The sequence below is a fragment of the Hemitrygon akajei genome, chromosome 9, assembly GCF_048418815.1.
Source record: "Hemitrygon akajei chromosome 9, sHemAka1.3, whole genome shotgun sequence".
NCBI classification, from domain to species: Eukaryota; Metazoa; Chordata; class Chondrichthyes; order Myliobatiformes; family Dasyatidae; genus Hemitrygon; species Hemitrygon akajei.
Genome location: NC_133132.1, coordinates 95,692,201 through 95,716,132, shown reverse-complemented (window position 1 = coordinate 95,716,132; position 23,932 = coordinate 95,692,201). Strand labels below are relative to the sequence as shown.

The window sequence follows — 23,932 nt, the reverse complement described above, 5'->3', positions numbered from 1 at the left end:
GGTAGACTGCATGGGGTGGGGGGGAGGTGCAGTGTTTGGAATGTCTTTGATTAAGACTCATGGAGTCAATCAGGATACTTCCCATTGGTGACGTAACTGATGAGCTGGTATCTCCATGGTTGCAGGAATTACTTTGTAATACAGCTCTTTGGCTAAGGAACAGCAGAGCCTGGCATGTGGATCTGTTTCTGATAGAGTAATGGTGAGGTGTAGTGCAGCAAGTTTGTGTTGAAATATGTCTGAAGTAACCAAGTTTTCTTTTTGTGATAAAAGGAACAGCCATTGAGGCCTGTTTTGGAGTGTATTGATCTCTCAGACGATGAAGGCAATGAAGGAAACAAACGGCGCAGCAGAGTGAGTATTACAAAGGTATTTAATGGGGAGAAATTCACTAAAGATGGTTCTATTCAAATGATGTAAATCAAACTAGACAATAAGGTGATCAATCCATGACCTATCCAAAAGGAAATTCAATTAAAAAAAACTTTTTTCACTCAGGAGTAGTTACAGTGTGCAATTTGCTACGATGGAGTAATTGAGATGAACAGGTCAGCTGCAGTTAAAAGTTGGGCAAGGATACTGAAGGAGGAAGGACAGACAGTCTGATGGCTTGCAGTGATGGGTTTTGCTATGAAACAGAGTCAACAGCATGGACCAGTTGGGCATCTAAGTTCTTTTGAAACTGTTAATTCACTATCATTCATAAGGCTTGCATGTTGGAACCAATAGTAGCTATTAAAAGTGGACGAGGAGAAACTAGTGTTTGTAAGTGAACGAGTAAGAAAGGAATGAAAAACTATGTTGATGTGGATCATGAAAAGCTTTAAATTTTAAACACTGGTCTAGCAGTTACATTATTGGTGAAATATTTAGAGGCTTGCTCAAAAAATCAGTAGAACTCACATCGCAGTTTGAGAGAATTTTAATTTTCTTTCTACAAAATATTCAAAAGATGTTGGTGTTATTAATATTAACCATAAAACTCTGCACTTTTTAATTGAAAAACTGATTTATTGATTTTTGAAAGAGGGAAACCTGCTTGTGGAACATGTGTAAATTTAGTCCCACGTCAATGTGCTTATGCATATTTACAACTTTTGAAATTAATGCAAGAAAAATTGATTCTTAGAAGCACTGTAGGATTTTGATAGTGTTCTTCAGTGCATGGAGCTCAAAGTCATTTCATAAAATACGCCATAATTGACCTGTTAGGGAAATTGAAAAACAGGAGATTAAAGAAAAACAGTGGCACCAAGATCACATATTTAGGAAAGGACAAAGTTGAGAGTTTTATTCCCTCAAAGTGAAGAGAGGTACAGTAATGTTTTGCAGGGTCAGAATTAGCACGATTCTTATAAAATATTATTGGTCTGAAATGTTAATTCTTCTCTCTGTTACATTGCTTGAGTATTTGTAACTGTTTTTATTTCGTTTTCAGCTTCCACAATATAGAAAATGCATGCCAAAAGGGCAATGTTACAATAGTCATGGGAGACTTCAACATGTAGGTAGATTGAGAAAATCAGGTTGGTGCTGGATTCCAGGAGGGGGAATTTGTTACTATTCTTTATGTATTAATGACCTAGTCAGGTTACTACAGAGAGATTTGATTTAGTGTACGGAACTGAACACAGGCATTTTGCATTGTCCAAAAACTCTTCACAGAAGTGTTTTGAAAAATAAGTCCACAACCACGGAAAGAGGGATTGGGATAAGTGACCAAAGATTTAGGAGACTGAATATTGGCACCATTGATGAAGAATTGAGGATGTGGAAGTAGTTAGAATTGGAGGAAAATGTCAATAGCGGGCTACAGGGCTGGAAGAGATTGCTTTGGTTATAAGTGAAATCAAATCATTAGAGGTGACTTAAGGTTGGAAGGTAATGAATCATTGTGGATAGAGCTGAGGAATTCCAAGGGTAAGAAGACCTTGATGGGAGTTGTATACGGACCCATTAAGTACATCTGCTATCTCCTCCAGTTCCATACACACTTTTCCACTGTCACACTTGATTGGTCCTATTCTGTCACGTCTTATCCTCTTGCTCTTCACATACTTGTAGAATGCCTTGGGGTTTTCCTTAATCCTGCCTGCCAAGGCCTTCTCATGGCCCCCTCTGGCTCTCTTAATTTTATTCTTAAGGTCCTTCCTGTTAGCCTTATAATCTTCTCGATCTCTATCATTGCCTAGGTTTTTGAACCTTTCGTAAGCTTGTCTTCTTGACTAGATTTACAAGAGCCTTTGTACACCACGGTTCCTGTACCCATCCATCCTTTCTATGTCTCATTGGAACGTACCTACTCAGAACCCCATGCAAATATCCCCTGAACATTTGCCACATTTCTTCCCTACATTTCCCTGAGAACATCTGTTTCCAAATTATGCTTTCAAGTTCCTGCCTGATAGCTTCATAGTTCCCCTTACTCCAATTAAAAATTTTTCCTAACTTCTCTGTTCCTATCCCTCTCCAATGCTATGGTAAAGGAGATAAAATTGTGATCACTATCTCCAAAATGCTCTCCCACTGAGAGACCTGACACCTGACCAGGATCATTTCCCAATACCAGATCAAGTACAGCCTCTCCTCTTGTAGGCTTATCTACATACTGTGTTAAACCTTCCTGAACACACCTAACAAACTCCACTCCATCTGAACCCCTCACTGTAAGGAGATGCCAATCAATATTTGAGAAATTAAAATCTCTGACCACAACAACCCTGTTATCATTACACCTTTCTGTCTCCCTTTCTGCTCCTCGATGTCCCTGTTACTATTGGGTGGTCTATCAAAAAACACCCAGTAGAGTTATTGACCCCTTCCTATTCCTAACTTCCATCCACAAAGACTCCATAGACAACCCCTCCACGACTTTTCTCCTTTTCTGAAGGGATACTGGGGGAGGGAGGCAGGAGATTGGGGCTGAGGAAAAATGGATCAGCCTTGATGAAATGGCAGAGCATACTCGATGGGTCAAATAGCCTAATCAGCAGTTTCTTTGATACTTAAACCAGCCCGTCTATTACCATCAATCATTCCATGGTCAAAGTCATGTAGGTCATGTTGTTGCGAACCCTGTAACTGGATCACTTACCAGCAAAGATAGAGAGGTCTGTTGAAGTCTGATGATACTATTTTTAACAGTATTTATTAGTAAAGATACACAAAAATAATATCAATGCAAACATACAGAAAATATACGTCATCAATACTAAATCTAAAAGTGCGGGTATAATAATAATCAATAAGAAATAAGCTCTATCGTTGTCTAGGGGATAATGTATTGTCCGATGGAAATATAAAAGTCACTCAGTTCATGCAGGCTGTAGCCTTTGGGGACCGCTGGGTTTGCAATGGTTGGAGAGAGAGAGAGAGAGTTTTGGGAGAAAAACTTGCCGGCTTTCCTTTTATGATTTCGATCTGTCGGAGTCTCATTGGGGTGGCCGTTCACTTGTGGCCTCTTCTTTAGCTAAACCGTTCTTCCATGGTGAGCCCGCCAATCGCAGGCAAGGGAAGGACGCACACGAGCCCCCACCGGCTGTCGCTGTTAAACGCTGTCACGGCATTTCTAGCATTTCTCCTGGTGCGTCTAAAGGGGTTGTTCCCCAGACCCTCTTTTATCCTTACTCACGGGGTCTCAGATGTCGATCAGGTTGGGATGATGCAATCCCTCGACCAGCCCACTCTGGTCGTCCCCTGAGGGCTTCAATGAATAGTACACAATTCTGTCTCCAAGAGACAATGGCCGTTATCAATGGTTTTGTTTCGCTGAGGCCAGGACACATTCCAAACCTTGTGGATTCTCTCTCATTTCCTGGGTCCCAGACCCGAATTAATAGCGATCTTGCAATTCTCAAAAAGGAGGGGGCGACTTTGTACCCTTCGGCCCCTCAGAGTTGCGGCACATTCGTAACAATGTTTTTTTCCCATTCTGATGCTTGGTATGAACAACATCTGAACTTCTTGACCATGTCTGCATTCTTTTATCCATTTTAGTTGCTGTCACATGTTTGGCTGATTAGATATTTGCATTAACGAGCAGGTGTACCTAATTAAGTGGCCACTGAGTGCATAATATATTACATTTCTTTTATTCCTTATTAAAACTATTCAGTTGTGCTTTCTTCCTGCACACCAGCGTTACATTTCAATTTAGCAATTTCATCCATGTTCAAGAAAAGAGTCCACAGTGGGTTCTGAAAATACTTCCTTTCCAGTATTTCATGGGGGAAATTTCCATTCATCCAGCATTGAAGTTGAACAAGCAGTCTGCACGTTTATAAATGGCAAAAAGAACCAGATGGTGGAGCAAACAAGTTGCGTCGTAGTGACACACACAAAATGCTGGTGGAACGCAGCAGGGCAGGCAGCATCTATAGGAAGAAGTACAGTCGACATTTTGGGCCGAGACCCTTCGTAGTTGTGAGTAGAAGAGTGGCAGATGAATCAGAAGGTGGCAGCCAAAGATAGACCATTGGAGTTGGATAATTACAGATTTCAGGAAGGTAAAGATAGACTCAAACTGTAATGTGGAAAATGAAAAATAATTTCAATAAAAATTCGGCAATGTGGACTAAACAAAATTTTAAATGGGGTATACAGGAACGGAGGCCAGGGGCGCTTGCTGATGAGAACATAGAACAGTGCAGGCCCTTGGAGCCATGGGGCTGTGCTGACCTTTCAGCCTGCTCCGCAATCTAGCTAACCCTTACTCCTACATAATGCATCACTTCTCTTTCATACATGTGCCAATTTAAGTGTCCCTAAAATATCTGCCTCTGCCAGCACACATGGCAGCAAGTTCCACGCACCTACCACTCAGCTTTTTAAAAACAAAACAACTTGCTTCTGACATTGCGTCACCCTGCTGCCATACTTTGCTCCAAATACACTAACGTTTGTGCTCATTGTATTAGCCATTTCTGACCTGGGAAAGATTCTGACTGTCCACTCAATCTATGCCTCTTATCATCTTGTACACCTCTATCAGTTACCTCTCGTTTTCCTTCACTCAAGGAGAAAAGCTGTAGCTCACTCAACCTATTCTCATCAGACATGCTCTCTAATCCAGGCAGCATCCTGATAAACCAACCTCTGCACCCTCTCTAAAGCTTGCACATCCTTCCCACAAAGAGGCGACCTATAAAAACGCAATATTCTAAGAAGTTGCTGGACTAATCAATAATATTATTTCTAAAAAAAGCATCTGTGATTGTTGACTTTTAAATAGAACACAAAAGCAAGAAAGTAATGTTAAGTTTTTGTGTTTTTTAAAAAAAAAACACAATTTGGAGTCATGCCCTGGACAGCACAGTGATGCAGCCTTGCAACTCTGTAGCTCTACTGACCTGAGTTCAGTCCTAATTTCTGTGCTGATTTAGAATTTATGTGCACTTCCTGTGACTATGCGGATTTCTCCGGAGACATTATACTTGCCAGGAACTGGCATTCAACCATTGTTTCTTGTCCATAGTATGTCAGTGAGTGATGGAATCCAGAATGAATTGTTGGGAATATGGCATTAATAAGTTTGCATAGGAAATTAGCAGCATAGTGGAGTTATTGTTTGAATTAGTATGGACTCGATGGATTGTATAAAAGCCTTAAAGGTGCAGATGACACTTACAGGTTTCCCCCGCTATCTGAAGGTAGAGCGTTCCTATGAAACTGTTTGTAAGCCGAAAAGCGAAGAAGCAATTACCGTTAATTTATATGGGAAAAATTTTTGAGTGTTCCCAGACCCAAAAAATAACCTACCAAATCATACCAAATAACACAAACATATAGTAAAAGCAGGAATGATATAAATATACAGCCTATATAAAGTAGAAATATTTTATGTACGGTGTAGTTTCACTTACCAAAATCGGGAAGACAGCGAGCTGAAATCGATTTAGAGAAAACAAACAGGCACGTATGCTGTATAGCTCCGAGGTTGTGCTCCCAATGGGTTTTTTTGTTTGTTTTTTTTCAGTTAGTAGGGTTTCTTTTTTTTTCCTCCTTTTTCTTTCAAAAAAAATTCTTAACACTTGATTTTCTCTTATTATTGACATATTGCTTAGCTTTGTTAATCAGTTATTTGCTTATTTAATTCTTTATTGTATATAATGACATATTGACTTAATGTATCTTTTTTTGTTATTCTTCAATAATTAATAAAAAGATTTTAAAATGAAATGAATAGGCACTTACGTGCATGCGCATACAACTGCCCACACAAGGCTTCACAGTTATGGTCGTCTTTCTCAGGGTAAACATACGTATAAAGTGGGCACCTTTTTTTCCGTAAAAGTGAAAATACTCTTTGGTTAGCGAAATCGGGTATTGTACTAATGTAGGTCTTTCGTAACAGCGAGCTGTTGTAAAGCGAACGTTTGAAAAATGGGGGCCACCTGTACTGGATTGTTGCTGGAATTGTGATTAGCTCGTGAGGATTTGAAGAGGTATGGATTGCTTTTCTTGGAGTAGAGAGGATGAGAAGAAAGCTTACAAATGCTGTAAATCATGATGGGTTTTGAAAAAAGAAACTGTAGTGAGAATCACATTAGTAATTGGAACAATCAGATTGAAAACCACATGCAAAAGAAGTCTCCAGGCCACACAAGGAATTGCAGTGGTCTTGCTCTCTTTCAGAAAGGGATTCAGCAATAATCTTCAGAAAGGATTTTGAAGGTTGTGGCAAGAAAAATATTGGCGGAGTGGGTCTAATTCTTCAAAAGAGTAATTGTGGGTACAATGATGAAATGGCTGCCTCTTGTACAACAAGGTTAGGCAACGGACATCTGTGACAATAACATTACCAAAATTAGGACAAAATAGTGTGTTGTAAAAATTACACAGTTGGTATTTGCTTTCTTTTTCCTAGAGACCAAAAGATCACATTGATTGGCAAAAGGCAAGAGTTTTGTCAACATTGGACCGTGTGGCACGTCACGTAGAGGTTGAGAAGCAGCTGAAAGAAGAAAAATGCAAAGCTTTTCAAGTAAATTCTGCCTTGTATTCATATGAAGGTTTTGGAAATGAGGGTTTTTTTTTAAGAAAAACATAGATAAACCTGATAATAAACATAGAAACCTGATGCATGTCGATTAAAGGGTTGACACATCCAGATTTCACAATGCAATGATGTTGATTTTGCTTCTTGAGCCTCTGCATGATGCAGAGCTTTTCATTGGGGGTTTTCTCTTTAGAGCAATTGAGGGTGAGAGGTGGCTTGTTAGAGGTGTACAAGATGATAAGAGGCATAGGTCGAGGGGATAGCCAGACACTTTTCTCAGGGTGGAAATGGTTACTAGGAGGGGACATAACTTTGAGGTAATTGGAGGAAAGTATAGGTGGGGGTGGTGGATATTAGAGAAGGTTTTACACAGGAATGGTGGGTGCACAGAACGTGTTATCAAGGGTTGAGGTAGAGGCAATATATTAGAGACATTTAAGAGATTCTTAGATAGGCACATGGATGAAAGACAACTTGAAGCCTATGTGGAAGGGAAAGGTTAGATTGATTTTGGAATAGATTAAGCAGTCCGCACTATATCGTGAGCTGAAGAGCTTGTACTATGCTACACTGTTCTATGTTCTATTAATTTGACCCACAAAATAGAATAAACAAAAATGCAGTTCGAAATTGGGATGTTATAGGACCAAAGTGAGTTGCCTATTGTGCTATTTCTCTGTACCTGCTGCTGTTCTCCTCCAAGGTTGTTATTGTTATTGCATTATTATTAGGAGGTGCTGTATATCAAGCATTGACAGGTTGATGCACTGTTTCCTTTAGATAATACCCATGCAGACATCTTCATTGGTGCAAAAGGAAATGGGTTACAAATGAAGTGGAAAAGTTGCCAGTTAGACTGATTCCTTTTGTCTTGGTTGCTGAAGACACTTTAGCCTGACTATGGTCACTGAAGGCTAAATATTTGTTAATTTGATTGGGTGTGCTGGGAACTAAACTTGTGTGTTTTACTGTGTGATTATTTTGAGTTGATTTATTTCAAATAGACTTAGTCTGAATTAACTTTTTATGTTCTTGGATAGGCCATGTATCATTCATGGCTTGTTTGGTGCCACTCTGAACTTCTGAGTCAGAAGATTATGCGTTTAAACTTGATTCTTGAGACTTGAGCAGAAAACTGGTCAGCTTTTCAGTGGGTACTGAGGAGGTGACAAGTGGTGGAGAATATCACTGAAAGGGACACTTTTGGATAAATTTTAGAACAGCTGTTATATCTTTAGTGTAAATGCCAGCTGTACTAGTGATGTGATGCTCACAATGTATAAGAGTACATTTAAAACAAAAAGATTCTGTAGACCGAGAGTATTCAGGTCAATCACACAGTCAATACCTGGTTATTATCACATTACTCTTTTTTGTAAGCCTGTTTTGTACAATCTAGGCCTGAACTCAACTCATTGGAGATTAAAAGAATGGTGGTGGTGGTGGTGGTGGGGGGGGGGGGGGTGCGTGGAGAATCCATTGGAGACGATGTTCCCTATAGTGAGGGAGTCTCGGACTAGAGACACAGCCTCAGAATACAAGAATTTCCCTTTAGAACATGGATGAAAAGGACTTTCTTCAGCCAGAGGACAGTGAATCTGTGAAATTCATTCCCACAGATGGGTGTGGAGGCCAAGTGGTTGGGTATATTTAAAGCAGAGGTTGATGGGTTCTTGATTAGTCGGGGTTTGAAAAGTTTTAGGGAGAAGGCAGGAGAATGAGTTGAGTGGGATAATAAATCACCCATAATGGAATAGCAGAGCACACTTGGTGGGTTGAATGGCCTAATTCTGCTCCTACGTTTGATATCCTTTAAAAGTTGTTCATTGACTGAAGTTCCGGGGGGTGGGCGCGGGGGAGTTGAGAGAAATCTTTTTACCAAGTATATTTTACCACTTTGCTCAGCTGCAGATCTTGAACAGAAACGGTTCATGGACATGAACAGAAATGAGAATTAGAAGTGTTTATTGATGAGTTAAAGATGGTCAAACAAATGTTTTAAGTTGTCTTTATCAGGAAGGCACTATATGAAGCATTTTCCTGTGTGTAGACTGCCACCTAGTGTATTATAGGCTTAAAAATGGACAGGGTTCTTGATTCATCCAAAGTGGAGGGATAAGGTAGCAATGTGACACAGCATGGAAGTTAATATAGTTTCTCAAGTCTGCTCTACACTTAATGGCCAGTTTATTAGGTACCTCTTATGTCTAATACAGTGGCCACTGAGTGTATGTTCATGGTTTTCTGCTGTCGCCCATCCACTTCAAGCTTCAAAGTGTTGTGCATTCAGGGATGCTCTTCTGAACATTGCTGTTGCTGAGTTACTGTCATTTTCCTGTCAGCTTGAACTAGTCTGCCCATTCTCTAACCTCTCATTAACAAGGCATTTTTGCCCACAGAACTGCTGCTCAGTGGGAGGTTTTTGTTTTGCCCACCATTTTCTGTAAAATCTAGAGACTGTTATGTGTGAAAATCCCAGGTGATCAGCAGTTTCTGAGATACTCAAACCACCCTGTCTGGCACAGTCAATGTCACTTAAATCACATTTCTTCCCCATTCTGATATTTGGTCTGAACCTCTTGACCATATCTGCATGCTTTTTATGCCTTGAGTTGCTGCCACATGATTGGTTGATTAGATATTTGCATTAATGAGCAGAGGTACTGTTGTAACTAATAAAGTGGCTACTCAGTATACATTTCAATAATGTTACAGCTAATTATTTGTCTCAAGTCTGCATTACCATCCTTTTCATATCAGCTCCGATTGATCAAATTTTCCAAAATCTTGGTCATTCAACACACTTGCATTAAGGTAGAAAATTCTAAATATTTGCATTATTACATGTGAAGTTTTCCTGCATCATTCCCTAATGAACAGCCTCTGATCCTGACATGAGGATCTTTAATTTTAACTGTTCCAAATAGAGGCTGTAACTTCGAAGCAGCTACCCTCTCAATTTCTTTGAGTTATGTATGTTTCAGTGAGATTGGCTCTCATTATTCTTGTTTCCAATTAATTGAGCTTGTCACCTTTATTCCTGTGTTCCTTGGCATCACTGTGATCCCTTTGATCAATCTGGTAAATCAATATTGTTCCGTATTTAAGCCAACTCTGTTGTGTTGTAGGTATGGAGACCAAAACAGCCATAGTATTCCAGCCATGTTGTGTGATTGCAGCAAGTCTTCCCAATTTTTTTTGACTCCAAACCTTTTGTAGAAATTCAGTTTTTTTTCTTCATGTTACTTCTGCATGTTAATTTGCACTTAATGTACGAAGACATTCCTATACCTCTGGATACTCAACATTTACAAGTTTCTTGCCATCTAATGGAGAATGTTTGATATACTTCTGAAAGGAAATGAGTACATTGCATTTACTTCATTTGTCATTTTGTTTGCACATTGGCTTAACCTGTCTGTATCCCCTTTTATGGGCTTCATTAGGTATAGGAGCAGAATTAGACCATTCAGCCCATCGAGTCTATTCTGCCATTCCATCACAGATGACTTATGTTCCCCCTCAACCTCATTCTCCCACTTCTTCCCATAACCTTTGGTGCCCTTACTAATTTACTATCAACCTCGCTTTAAATATACTCAGTGACTTGGCCTTCCACAGCCATTTGTGGTAATAAATTCCACGGACTCAGTACTCTCTGGCTTGGAAAGTCCCCCTCTTCTCTGTTCTGAAGGAATGTCCCTTTATTCCAAGGCTGTGCCCTGTGGTCATAGACTCTCCCACTGCTGGAAACATCCTCAGTGCGTCCAGTTTATCTAAGCCTTTCAATAATTGGTGGGACTCCTTTTATCTTCCCAGTTAATTTTCTTGTCAAGGCTTTGCATCTGAAGCATGCTTTATTGTATTATGCTTTGTCCTTTTATCAAATTCATTCATGGGTGATTATCCATGAAGCTTTGATGCTAATGATTGCAGAAATTCATTCAAAACAGCTTGCTAACTCGCATGCAAAACACTCCATTACTCTTGGCAACATTTGAAGCTTTTTTTTAATACAGTATCGTTTGTTGTCAGTTAACTATCAACATAACGCCTTCTCTGCTTATTTCTCAGTGGCACATATTTACATGCAGAATTATGAAATATTTTTTAATGGCTTGGCTTGAATTGCCCTTAAATAATCTACCTTGGTCAAACTGTTCCTTGTATTTAGGTAATTGTCTATTTACATTTAAAGTCTTGTTTGTTTTTAATGACATAATACTTCAACTCAAATTAAAAATTGTCCCATTGTTCTTGAAGGAAATTTAATATCAAGATTACTAAGTCAAGAGAATTTGTAAGTTAGATTTGGGTACTAATAAAATTAAAAATATTAAGGTTTAAGAATTAAGTCCAGATCATGAATGGAATAAACACAAGATAATCTGCAGATGCTGGAAATCCAGTGTAACAAGTACAAACTGCTGGAGGAATAAACGGTCTACTCTAGGCTGAGACCCTTCATCAGAAGCTGTATTCGGGTATAGGTTGAATTTATTCCAGTTGATTCTGTGCTTCCAGTTCACTTTGCTATCTCATCATTGCTTTGATTCTCTTATTTATGTGATTATCTTTTAACCTTAATAACAACAATTTAATAGACACAGCCTTCTGGGAGGAAGAATTCCAAAGTTTAATGAAATTAAGCGAATTTGCATCTCAGAACTAAATCGCCAATCCTTTATGAAGTTGTGTCCCACAATTAAAGAATGCTCATCAGAGGGAAAAGCTCTTAGATATTTAATCTCCTAATCCATTTCTGAATCTATGTTTCAGTGATGCATTAAGTAACAGAAAGAATTCAGCAGGTTTGAACTCTCAGCTCCAGAACAAGAGGCTGGGCTCTTTTATCCATTTTAGGAACTGTGTGCTCTAATGCATATGTCAGAAGGAATGACACAATGGCAAATTCATCTTAAAAGGTGAAAGTTAGTGACCATCACTGAGTCCTGCCTATAAAAGGAAAGTGAGGTATAAATGGAAAGTTAATATTCCAGATGGGGTCAGTAAGAGTGAGGAGGCAGTTGGATATTTGAGCAGAACTGATTAATAGAAAAAGCTGACAATCTTTGGCAATAAAAAATGTAGAGGATATTAAGTCTTTATCCATCAAGCTTTTACTCTGACTTGATGTCCTATTTTTCACTTGTCTGATAACTTGTGTTAACCTTTATTGTTCAGATGTAGGTACATTTATTCTGTTTTCTTTTGGTTCTTGTATGTGATCTGTGGAATCAAAAATGGATTATTTAAAAGATTTTTCCAGAAGTCCAATCTTAATGGGATACTAGAATAAAGTTGGTGGAGAATTTGGGAGCAATGACATCAAGGCTGTTTGGAAAGTAGAGCTTGCCACTGCCTTGTACACTTGGGGTGATATGTCCTTATGTCTGTGGCATACTGAGTTCTTTGTAAAGTAATTTATAAATGTTTTTTCTTCTCTTTTGCTATACTTTTGGGCAATGCATTCCAGACTCCTGCCTCTTACTCCCTGAACTTCCATGAATCTTTTTCTCACCTCTTTCCTCAGTTATTGGTCACTCTGAGAAGTGAATTTTTATAGCTTGCGTTACCAGGGCTCCTAATTTTATGTGCTTCAGTTAAACTTTCCCTTGTCCTTCTCTTGTTCTGAAAAACCAATCTACCCCAGCTGTATTCTCTTTGCAGTTTAAAATTTCCAACCCCAGCAACATCCATACGAATCTTCTCTGCATCTTGTATTGTCTTTTTTTAAAAATCTTGTTATACAGTGGCCTAAATTATGCAGTGTAATCCAGTTACTCACAGCTTGGTACAGTTCCTTGTGTTGCATTTGCTCTTTTAGTGCTTATTGGGCCAGCCAGTCTATGTCTCTCTGCAATAGACAATAGGTACAGGAGTAGGCCATTCGGCCCTTCACGCCAGCACCGCCATTCAATGTGATCATGGCTGATCATCCACAATCAGTACCCCATTCCTGCCTTCTCCCCATATCCCTTGACTCCACTATCTTTAAGAGCTCTATCTAACTTTCTTGAAAGCATCCAGAGAATTGGCCTCCACTGCCTTCTGAGGCAGAGCATTCCATAGATACACAACTCTCTGGGTGAAAAAGTTTTTCCTCAACTCTGTTCTAAATGGCCTACCCCTTATTCTTAAACTGTGGCCTCTGGTTCGGGGGTCCCCCAACATCGGGAACATGTTTCCTGCCTCTAGCATGTCCAATCCCTTAATAATCTTATATATTTCAATCAGATCCCCTCTCATCCATCTAAATTCCAGTGTATATAAGCCCAGTAGCTCCAATCTTTCAACATATGACAGTCCCGCCATCCCGGGAATTAACCTCATGAACCTACACTGCACTCCCTCAATAACAAGAATGTCCTTCCTCAAATTTGGAGACCAAAACTGAACACAGTACTCCAGGTGTGGTCTCACCAGGACCCTGTACAGCTGCAGAAGGACCGCTTTGCTCCTATACTCAACTCCCCTTGTTATGAAGGCCAACATGCCATTAGCTTTCTTCATTGCCTGCTGTACCTGCATGCTTACTTTCAGTGACTGATGAACAAGGACACCTAGATCTCATTGTACTTCCCCTTTTCCTAACTGACATCATTCAGATAGTAATCTGCCTTCCTGTTCTTGACACCAAAGTGGATAACCTCACATTTATCCACATTAAACTGCATCTGCCATGCATCTGGCCACTCACCCAACCTGACCAAGTCACCCTGCATTCTCCTAACATCCTCCTCATATTTCACACTGCTACCCAGCTTTGTGTCGTCTGCAAATTTGCTAATGTTACTTTTAATCCCTTCATCTAAATCATTAATGTATATTGTAAATAGCAGCGGTCCCAGCACCGAGTCTTGCGGTACCCCACTAGTCACTGCCTGCCATTCTGAAAAGGACCCGTTAATCCCTACTCTTTGTTTCCTGTCTGCCAACCAATTTTCTATCCATGTGAGTACCCTACCCCCAATACCATGTGCTTTAATTTTGCCCATTAATCTATGTGAGACCTTGTCAAAGGCTTTCTGAAAGTCCAAGTACACTACATCCACTGGCTCTCCCTTGTCCATTTTCATAGTTACATCCTCAAAAAATTCCAGAAGATTAGTCAAGCATAATTTCCCCTGCGCAAAACCATGCTGACTCGGACCGATCCTGTTACTGCTATCCAAATGTGCCGTTATTTCATCTTTTATAATTGACTCCAGCATCTTCCCCACCACTGATGTCAGGCTAACTGGTCTATAATTCCCTGTTTTCTCTCTCCCTCCTTTCATAAAAAGTGGGATAACATTAGCTATCCTCCAATCCTCAGGAACTGATCCTGAATCTATAGAACATTGGAAAATGATTACCAATGCTTCCATGATTTCTAGAGCCACCTCCTTAAGTACCCTGGGGTGCAGACCATCAGGCCCTGGGGATTTATCAGCCTTCAGTCCCATCAGTCTACCCAACACCATTTTCTGCCTAATGTGAATTTCCTTCAGTTCCTCCGTTACCCTAGGTCCTCTGGCCTCTATTACATCTGGGAGATTGTCTGTGTCCTCCCTAGTGAAGACAGATCCAAAGTACCTGTTCAACTCGTCTGCCATTTCCTTGTTCCCCATAATAAATTCACTCGTTTCTGCCTTCAAGGGCCCAACTTTGGTCTTGACTAATCTTTTCCTCTTCAATACCTAAAGAAGCTTTTACTATCCTCCTTTATATTCTTGGCTAGCTTACCTTCGTACCTCATCTTTTCTCCCCGTATTGCCTTTTTTGTAATCTTCTGTTGCTCTTTAAGTTTCCCAATCCTCTGGCTTCCCGCTCATCTTTGCTATGTTATACTTCTTTATTTTTATACTGTCCTTGACTTCCCTTGTCAGCCACGGTCGCCCCCTACTCCCCTTAGAATCTTTCTTCCTCTTTGGAATGAACTGATCCTGCACCTTCTGAATTATTCCGCGAGGGTATCCTTCCAGTCAACTTTGGCTAACTCCTCCCTCATGGCTCCATAGTCCCCTTTGTTCAACTGTAATACTGGCACTTCCGATTTTCCCTTCTCCCTCTCAAATTTTAGATCAAAACTTATCATATGCAGCTTTTTTTCTTTATGTACTATCAATGATGTGGATCATCTGCAACTTCATAACCATGGCTCTTGTATTTAAGCCCTTATCTTGGGAAATAACTACAAAAGACAGGCAACCTAGCAGTGAGTCGTGCAAGACTTTAGTATGAGAAGTCACCTTGTCTCTGAAACTCCCATCAATCATTGTTCTTTGCTTCTTATTATTCAGCCAACTTGGCAGTTTTCCTTGGATGGTTTAGTTTATTTGGTACCTCCATCAAACCAAAATTGCACATTGGACAGAGAAATGGCTAGAGCAGAGCCTTGTACAACAGTTTCGAGATCTCATCATTTTGTATTGGGATATTAATACGTGTAGCAACCAAATTGACGAGTTTTTGTCATGGCAGAAGTGTTTGTATGATGGCTAGAAGAGATGCTAGTCAGGAGGATGTCAAAATAATTAAGACTTGAGTTAGGATGAAAGGCCTAGAAGCAAATGAACTGATGTGGGTGGATGGAAGAGAATTGGAGCTGCTGTAGATACACAGCTAGAAGCTCAAGTCCAGTGTAACATCACAGTCTAACATAATAGAGAAGTTGGAAGCTCCCCCCTCAACCCACCTTCCCCCTCACCTGATCTCACCTATCAGCTGCCAGCTTGTACTCCTCCTCTCCCCATCTTATTCTGATTTGTACCCCTTGCAGTTCTGATGAAGGGTCACTGTTAATTCCCCTCCTTAGATGCTGCCAGATTTCCTGAGTTTCTCTAGAATTTTGCGTGTGTTGCTCAAGATTTCCAGAATCTTGTGTTACTGACGTAACTGAATTTGGGACAGGGGCCCAGTATTTAATATCAAGTCGAGGGTGAGTATATGATGTGGACCAGAGGTGCGATCACTTGATTGGAGGTTTGTTCTTGGTGTTTGTGAAACTTGATGCATTTTGATGAGAGTTAGCAAATAGGTAAGGGTTGAGCCAGTGATAGATTCTTAGAAGATTCAGTTAATGGTTAAAGAGTGAGAAGAGAAACCAATACGTATGGTTAGTAGCAAGCAAGAAAAGGTCCACGTAAGTTAGAGGATGATTTGAAGGATACAGAACAGCTGTGAGTAAGGGAAAAGTATTACTTACAGAAAGGTTTTCATATTTATTATTCAAATTCAAAGTAAATAAGTTTTCTAAGTACACATGTTACCATACTCTACCCTGAGATTTCATCCTCCTTTTGGCATTCAGAGAACTATAGATACAAAGAAATACAACAGAATCAATGAAAAGCTTCAATCCTATTTTCTCCCACAAAAAGATATACATCTCAAGAAGATTTGTTTTAATTCTGTTGGAAGGAGAGTTGTGGCTGAATCAAGTTTGAACATACTCAAATTTTGTTTTGTGTTTTATTGTTACTATTATATGTAATTTATTTTTAAATGTTTAATCTAATCTTATGCAGTTTATTTTCCTCAAGACATTAATACTTCTCCCAATTGTTTTACACACACAAAATGTTGGAGGAACTTAGCAGGTTGGGCAGCATCTATAGAAGGGAATAAATGGTTGATATATCAGGAAGTCCTGATGAATGGTCTGGGCCCAAATGTCAGCTGTTTATTCCCTTCCATCGATGCTGCCTGATCTGCTGCATTCGTCCAGCATTTTGTGTGTTTTACTTTGGATTTCCAGCATCGAGTGTTTTTGATCTTGTTTTTTTTACTGAAACTATATGGCCCTATCCAGCTCTGGTTTGCTATTGGGAAGAGTTTGCCTCTGAGTTCTGTGTGTTTCCACTCACAGGAGAAGGTAGATTCCCAGCATGCTCATGGCTTGCAGGAGTTGGAGTTCATTCAGGGACAAACTGCAGCAGAAGAGGCAAGAAAGTGTGTTAATGAGTGGCTGAAAGTACCAGGTATGCTTCCTCTCGAGTTTCATAGATTACAATTTTAGTTGATCATAATGCTTGTGACTAAGTAGTATGAACAAAGGACCAATATTGGGATCTTACAGAAGTGCATCCACGTACTCACAAACATGTAGAACAGACCACCACAGTACAGGCCTTTTTGCTCATGATGTTGTATCATCCTTTTTAAGGTGACTGATCTAAGATCAATCTAACCCTTCCTTTCTACATAGACCTCCATTTTTAAAAATCATTTGTGAGACTCTTTAATGCCCCTAATGTATCTGCCTTTACCATCACCCGTGGCAGTGCATTCCACTCAGCACCGCTCTGTGAATAACTTATCTTCGACATATCCCTCTACTTTCCTCCAAACAACTTAAAATTATGTCCGCTTGTATTGGCCATTTCTGTCCCGGGGGAAAGAATCTGTCTGTCTACTGTATGCCCCTCATAATCCTGTCCACTTTTATCAAGTCATATATCATTGGCCGAAGGAAAAAAAAGTCCTATCTTGCTCAATCTATCGTTAAAAGACTTGCCCTTTATTCGAGGCGGTAACCTGATAAATCTCTTTTGCACCCTCTTTAAAGCTTCCACATCTTCCTTTAATGAGGCAACCAGAATTAAGCACAATACTCCAAGTGTGGTCTGACCAGGACATTGTAAAGCTGCAACATTTACTTGCAGCTGAAACATATTTAAGTCTGGCAGATGGCTTGAATGTTGAGGCTAAAAAGACTTCTCCTGCTAATGGATACATTGAGGGGCAAAAGAAAAATACAGTATCTGAAAAAGTACCATGGGAAATCCATCTCAAACAATTGCTTTGCAGGTTCTCTCCTTGAAAGTAGGTTGAGAGTCAGACCTAGCCAACAAATTAGTTACTTGACTGAACTTAGTGGCTGGATGCAGTTAGATGTCAGTTGGTGGGAATCGGTTACCTATGCTGCAACGTGGGGAGTTTGTAAACACGCAATGGGAGGAAAGCACAATGTGCTAGAGAAACTCAATAGATCAGGCAGCATCTATGGATAGGAATAATCAGCTGACTTTTCAGACTGAAACACTTCATCAGGACATGTATTTGTGATTTACGCAATGGAAAGGCTTTCTTTGCTCTGTACCAATTTTCCACCAAACTGAATTGGTTTAGGTAGGTAATAGGGGAAGGGAAAGAGACCCCAAGAGTCTTTGACTGGGGTCGTGGAGGGTGAGGCAGGATGGAGAACGAGTCCTTCTTGCAGTTGCATGGTTCAGAATCCCCCTCTCAATTTTCTTTTAAAAAAAGACTTCTTGGAAAAAGCTTTTATTCTATATCAGTAAGCTCATATCTGCATTTTTTGCTCTGGCATATGAAGCACCTCAGATTTTGCATTATTGGACACCACCTGCAATGGGCCTGATCAACTGATCCACTCACTCAATTTCTGACTGCTCACCCATTTCCAGACCCTCAGGCTTGCAGATTTCTGCAGCAGACCCCCAAATGAAACCAATGCGATCTTTCCCCAGGTTAGAACTGTGAATTGCAGTGCATTATAAGTTGCACCTTGGGAAAGAGTTGGAGTTAAAACTTTATGGACATGATACAATGGCATTAGCCAAAATCTTCAAAATGTAAAGTATCGACGTGGGTTAAAGTATTTCATTGCAGAAATGAAAATTCCCACAGATTTATGAAGGTTCAATAAAAATTAACTAGTACTTTTGTGTCTGCAATATGGCACAGTTCATGCTGCAATTTCAGCTGACTCTGAAAGTAGGTGGGTCTTGTGAGGATTGGAGGTTGGTGTATTCGGATCACAACCATTGATTGACATTGGCACCAATGTACCATACGTACTACTGGAGTATTTAGGGGAAAGAACCTGATTGGGGCATGGAGTATGAAAGATGAACCTGTACTTGGAATCGAGTTTAATGTTTGTTTATTTATTGAGATACAGTGTGCAATAGGCCCTTCCAACCCTTCACGCTGCCCTGCAGTCCCACCTGCCCCTCCCCCATTTAATCTTATCTTAATCACAGGACAATTTACAATGACCAAATAACCTACTAACCAGTATGTCTTTGGACTCTGGGAGGAAACTGGAGCACCCAGAGGAAACCCACTCAGTCATGGGGAGAACGTGCAAACTCCTTACAGGCAGCGTTAGGAATGTTACTGACATATGTCATGAAATTTATTTTGCAGTGGCGTTACAGTGCAATACTTATTTTTTAAAAACTACAAATTGTAATAAGATGTATATAAAAATAAATAAAATTGGGGCGGCATGATAGCATAATGGTTAGCACACCGCTTTACAGTATAAGTGGCACTTTCAATTCCTGCTGCTAACTGTAAGAAGCTTGAGCATTCTCCCCGTGACCTAGTGGGTTTCCTCTGGGTGCTCTCGTTTCCTCCCCAGTCCAACGATATACTAGTTGGTAGCTTAATTGGTCATTGTATATTGTCCCTGAATTAGGCTGCGATTAAATTGGAGGATTGCCGGTCGGCATGGCTCGAAGGGCCCATTCTACACTGCATCTCAATAAGTAGCGCAATAGACATCAAAAATAGTGAGGTAATGTTCATAAGTTATTTCAATTGTCCATTCAGAAATCTGATGGCGGAGAGGAAGGAGCTGTTCTTAAACGCTGACTATGTGTTTTCAGGCTCCTATACGTCCTTTGTGATGGTAGTAATGAGAAAGTACATCCTGTGTGATCTGACTTTCCGATCACAATTCTTTGACGAATGCTAATTCATGCAGTTGAAGTGTATATTATTAAAAATTAGAATGAAAACAACATCAAGATTTGAGTATTTGACTTTTGCAGTAAATTGCATGGAAAATTCATAATTTTAATATTTGATCAGATATATAGTTTATTTTCATCTGGTTTTTAAATCTCCTCCCTTTGTGCTTTTTCAATTTCTTGCCCTTCCCACCCTCTTCCCTCGCTCGCTTCCTGTCCACCACACTTCAATGTATCTGTTAAAACAGGACCGAAGCCTGGTGTTGTCAGTTTTGGCCGTGGCACAGTTAAAAGGCACTTGAATGCATCTGCGACTTGTGATCCCATTGACTGCCCAATAATGAACTGTAACAGAAAATTTGATAATAGCCATCTACTTCTAGGACACTTGAAAAGGTACACTCTTAATTTTTTGAAAGTAAAATTATTGTTGTCTTGCCTTTGTGTAAAAGCCAAGATATTGCAGAGTAGTGACAGCCAACTGGAAAATAACAGAATAAATTCCTTAACATTGATAAACATATCAAATGGTAATACACTGCTGATGAGGTTACTAAACTTTACTGTATGAGGCTGAGATGCCAATGTACTGCCTACTTTTCTATTTCCTTCAGTCACTGAATTCAATTTACGACATTGCATCTCAGTTAGAATTTATTTTCCTTTGAGAGATAAAACATTTTCACCAGAATTAAAGATAAAAAATTTGCTTTATTTGTAAACAAAGATAAACAACATAATCCAAACTTACTGCGAAGTGCGCTGCTTGCATTGTTGTTTTGCGATGTGCTGGTGACACCCTGCAAAAGTCACCAGGCTTCCGGCGACAACATAGCATGCCCACAACTGACTAATTCTAACTCTACATCTTTGGAATGTGGGAGGAAGCAAGAGCACCTAGAGAAAATCCACACAGTCTTGGGGACAATGTACAAACTTCTTATGGACGGTAGTGGTAACTGAACCCTAATCGGTGAATGCTAAACTACCCTGAATTGGGTGTTAAGCTAAAATGGCCACTGAGTATATGTTCATAGTCTCCTGCTGTAGCCCATCCACTTTTAAGTTTCAATATGTGTCTTCAGAGATGCTCTTTTGCACTCCACTGTTGTAACATGGTTATTTGCGCTACTGTTGTCTTGCTGTCAGTTTGAATAAGTCTGGCTATTTTCTGATCTCTCATTAACAGGACATTTTCACCCAAGGAACTGCTGCTCACTGGATTCTTTTTCACTCCATTTTCTGTAAACTCTAAAGTCTTGTGAAACTTCCAGGAGATCAGCTGTTTCTGAGATTCTCAAACCACCCTGTCTGGCACCAACAAAGATTCCATGGTCAAAGTCATTTAGATCACATTTCTTCACCATTCTGATGTTTGATCTAAATAACAATTGAACTTCTTGACCATGACTGCATGCTTTTATGCATTGAGTTGCTGCCACATGATTGACTGATTAGATATTTGCATTAATGAGCTGGTGTATGGGTGTGCCTAATAAAGTGGCCATTGAGTGTATGGCTTTTCTCAACCACAAGTTTTCACCAGCAGTATTCAGTAATATGTCAGAAAGATCTTCATGTAAACAGAGCTGCAAACTTGCAACTTTTTCCCAAAAGCTTTTAATGCCTAGTATTGATCAGGCATTAACACTATTTTAATAGATTTTTGTTATAGAATTATTTTTGAGGATAACAGTAGGGAGAAGTTGAGGTGCTGATCAAGCACAATCTAATTGAAGGCTGAATTAATGACTGCTTTTTTCGTTGCAGGGAACATTAAATAATGGGATTATACAAGGTATAATTACCCCTTGGGAGGAAATGCAGATAAGGTGTTGGGTGGAATTGGAATCCAGGTCATCTGGGATAAAGCCTATTGAGTGATAGCTACCAGGGTATAGAGTTTGTTCAACCAATATTGGAATAGTGCACATAGGCTATTATCACTTCTGAGATTACATAATATTAAAAGCAAGGATGCAATTCTGAGGCTTTTTAAGTTATTGGTCAGATTGCATTTGGAGTATTGTGATCAGTTTTAGGCCTCTTGCCTAAGGAGAGGATGCACTGTCATTGGAGAAAGCCTAGAGAACATTCAAGAAAAATAATCCAGGGAATGAAAGGGTTAAGGTATGAGGAGTGTTTGATGCTTTTGGGCCTGTACTTGCTGGAGTTTAGAAGAACGGGGATCTCATTGAAACTTTATCATATGAATGTGGAAAAGACGTTTTCTATAGTGGGGGAGTCTAGGACCAGAGGGCTTAGTAGAAGGACAGCCCTTTAGAACATAGGTCAGGAGGAAGAAAACAAGATTATTCTTGTAATCACTTAACTTTTTATTGAGCATCTTGTTCCTCTTGTCATTGCTTCTGTTCAGTCTTGAAATGCAGTCTTTATCTCCAAAACAACAGGTTTGACCATTCACCATGTGATCCAACTATTACACTTCAGGGGTCTCCATCCACTTTGTATATTTGTGTCGCATGCTGTCAGCGATTTGTAAACCTCCAGAAGTATGAAGATCATTTGGCTCTAAAGGTACAATTCAAAATTTGTTATTTGTTATTCTTCAGTTCACAAGTGAAAAGGAGAACAAAATGATTGATACTCCAGATCTGATACAGCAAAAAAAACCATAAAGAACAGAATTTAAAAAACACAATAAATATAAGTTCAATGACGATTTTATTGTTATTCAACCATACACATGTATACAGCTAAATGAAACATTGTTCCTCTGGGGACAAGGTGTAAAGGACAGTACATACAGTCACACACAGTTACACTCCAGTACATAAAGTAATAAACCTCATTGGGATGGCCTGAAGATTACCTGGTCGACGAAGTATTGTCCTTCTCAACCCTATTCTTTTGCCTTCTCCCCATAACCTTTAATGCCCTTACCAATCAAGAATCTATCAACCTCAGCTTTAAATATGGCTGTTGTCTTGGCATCCACAGCCATCTTTGGCAATGAATTCCGCAGTTTCACCACCCCCCCCCCCCCCCCCACCAACTAAAAAATTCCCCCTCATCTCTCTTCTAAAGGAGTGTCCTTGTATCCTGAGGCTGTGCCTTCTGGTCCCAGATTTCCCCACAAAAGGAAATATTTTCTCCATGTCCACTCTATCAAGGCCTTTCAATATTTGTTAGGTTTCAATGAGATCCCCAGCCTGTTATGGTAAAAGCTTAAATTAATAAATGAAGGCACATTTTATTTTGCAGGTTGATTCTGGGAATGCTGAAGGTCACCGACGTGGCCTTGAACCACAGATATGTCAGTGCTTTGCTTGCCCGAGCTGCTATTTGTTATTTAACTTGAGGAATGAGTGCTTGCAACACATGACCAAGGCAAACCATTTCCGTGAGAGGCATAAACTGAGTGGTAAGTTTTGGTGGGGTGTATAATGAAACATTTATGCATGGATGTTTTTAAGTAATAAATGTGAAACTGAACTTCTGCTGCATGAATTAGATGACCCTCTTAGGGAATCACTTCAATTGATCAAATAAATTATTGTTTTAGTATGTGCAGCTTAGCTCAGTGAAGTTGAACATATAAGATTGGCTAGTGGGACATTGATATTGGTTGATTCTTTGATCATTTGTACACAGTGCGCAGTAGCATAGCGGCTAACACAATATTTTACAGCGCGAGCTATAAGATTTGGTTCAGGTGTGCTATGTTGGCACCAAAAGTGTGCTGACACTTACAGGCTGCTAAGAACGATCCTTGCTGAGTTGATATGATGCTTTTCGTTATATTTTGATGTACATGTATTGCTGTTGCTTTTAATGCCAAGCTCAAGAACAAAATGAATAAATAAGCAACAAACATACTGAAACCAGGCTTTTAACAGCTTCAAACCATTCATTAGAAAAATCCTCATGCTTTGAGTGAATTCTAGTGTCATCAAGGAATAATAAGCCTCATCTGGGTAATTTTCTGTCATGAATTCTTGGGCTGGTTGAGAGACTCTCCTTACAACCAAATAAGCCACCGGTTGTTTTGCATGATATAATACGGGCTTTCTTGCTGGCACTTGGTAAAATGGGTGAATCTGGACTTTAACCAAATACTGGGAACAGCAGGGTGCCGACACCTCTTGAGAGAGAAGTAAGATGAATGTTTCATATTTGGTATCTTATCAGTGTTGAAAGTTGGCTGGATTCTACCTATACTTCCTAACATTTGTTGTGAAATTTGTTATTTTGTGGCAGCAGTACCATG

The 23,932-nt window shown here is 39.7% G+C and overlaps 1 protein-coding gene across 12 annotated transcripts in view; it reads left to right on the top strand.

Moving 5' to 3' along the window:
• The window catches only part of znf451 (zinc finger protein 451), a 95,574-nt gene that overhangs the window by 48,713 nt on the left and 22,929 nt on the right, over nt 1-23,932 (top strand). For all 12 annotated transcript variants that reach the window (XM_073056547.1, XM_073056538.1, XM_073056539.1 and 9 more), the window contains 6 exons: nt 274-354; nt 6,866-6,982; nt 16,851-16,962; nt 19,950-20,097; nt 22,113-22,239; nt 22,927-23,086. In XM_073056547.1, the coding sequence (XP_072912648.1) occupies nt 274-354; nt 6,866-6,982; nt 16,851-16,962; nt 19,950-20,097; nt 22,113-22,239; nt 22,927-23,086 (745 nt within the window). The remainder of the gene's footprint in view (nt 1-273; nt 355-6,865; nt 6,983-16,850; nt 16,963-19,949; nt 20,098-22,112; nt 22,240-22,926; nt 23,087-23,932) is intronic.